Here is an 837-nt window from a genome sequence, read left to right on the forward strand (position 1 = left end):
GAATATAAAAACTTTTTATACAAAAAAAAATATGAATACGGTACACAGGTAAGATCAGTAATTAACTCCTTGATAACTAGTTCCTTCTTTCATTTTTTATTACAGTCTACATTTTGAAAGAGGACTCTTCATGTATACACTTTTCCCTCATAGTTTATTTTTTATGGTATTCAAATTGAGTCAGAGCTCAATAAGAATCCTTTTGCTAATGCATCTCTCTTTGTCTTAGGCGTCGTACGTGGTATGAATCCAAGAGGCCGTGGAATGTCCTGGGTCTTCAGAGGTGACAGTTCTCCTAGAGGTTATCGTGGGGTCTCTATGAATCCGGGACCAATGCGGTTTATAAGGGGCCGTGGACTGTACATAAGGGGTAATGGGGTGAGCAGTGGGCCAAAGGAGAGGTTCCCGCCAAAGTTTGTTGAGCGTGGAGGAAGAAGAGACATGAATGGGGGGAGACACATCAGGGGTAGCTTTAGGTGAGAGTGCTGTAGCTTTATTTCATTATTTTCTCTTTTATTCTGTAAATAATACATAAATGAGGATGTGTTTATTATGAGTAGGAACATAGAGAATCATATGTATTGGCTAATATGAAGTATCTGTATTCAGTTATTGACCTGTATAGAGAAAAGTGAAAAGTGTGTTACAAGATATATTATTTTTGAAAGAAATTTTTAAATAATTAAATTAAAACTTCCTCAGGTTGAGTGTTTCACGTTCATACGCTTGCATAGAACTTAACCGAGCACCGTTGTCTTTGCATTTACAGTATATGAATATGACAGTCCTTTAATTGTCTTTGCTATATAAATGAAACTTTTTCCAAAGTAAGTCTCT

At 36.2% G+C, this 837-nt stretch overlaps 1 protein-coding gene across 1 annotated transcript in view; it reads left to right on the forward strand.

The window, feature by feature from the left end:
- LOC119593994 (protein virilizer homolog) overlaps positions 1-837 on the forward strand; it is a gene marked incomplete at its 3' end in the record, with an annotated part of 18,344 nt that extends 17,507 nt beyond the window's left edge. The window contains 1 exon segment of the mRNA XM_037943018.1: positions 230-837. Within this exon segment, the coding sequence (XP_037798946.1) occupies positions 230-480 (251 nt within the window).

Source organism: Penaeus monodon, chromosome 33 (genome assembly GCF_015228065.2).
Source record: "Penaeus monodon isolate SGIC_2016 chromosome 33, NSTDA_Pmon_1, whole genome shotgun sequence".
Lineage (NCBI taxonomy): Eukaryota > Metazoa > Arthropoda > Malacostraca > Decapoda > Penaeidae > Penaeus > Penaeus monodon.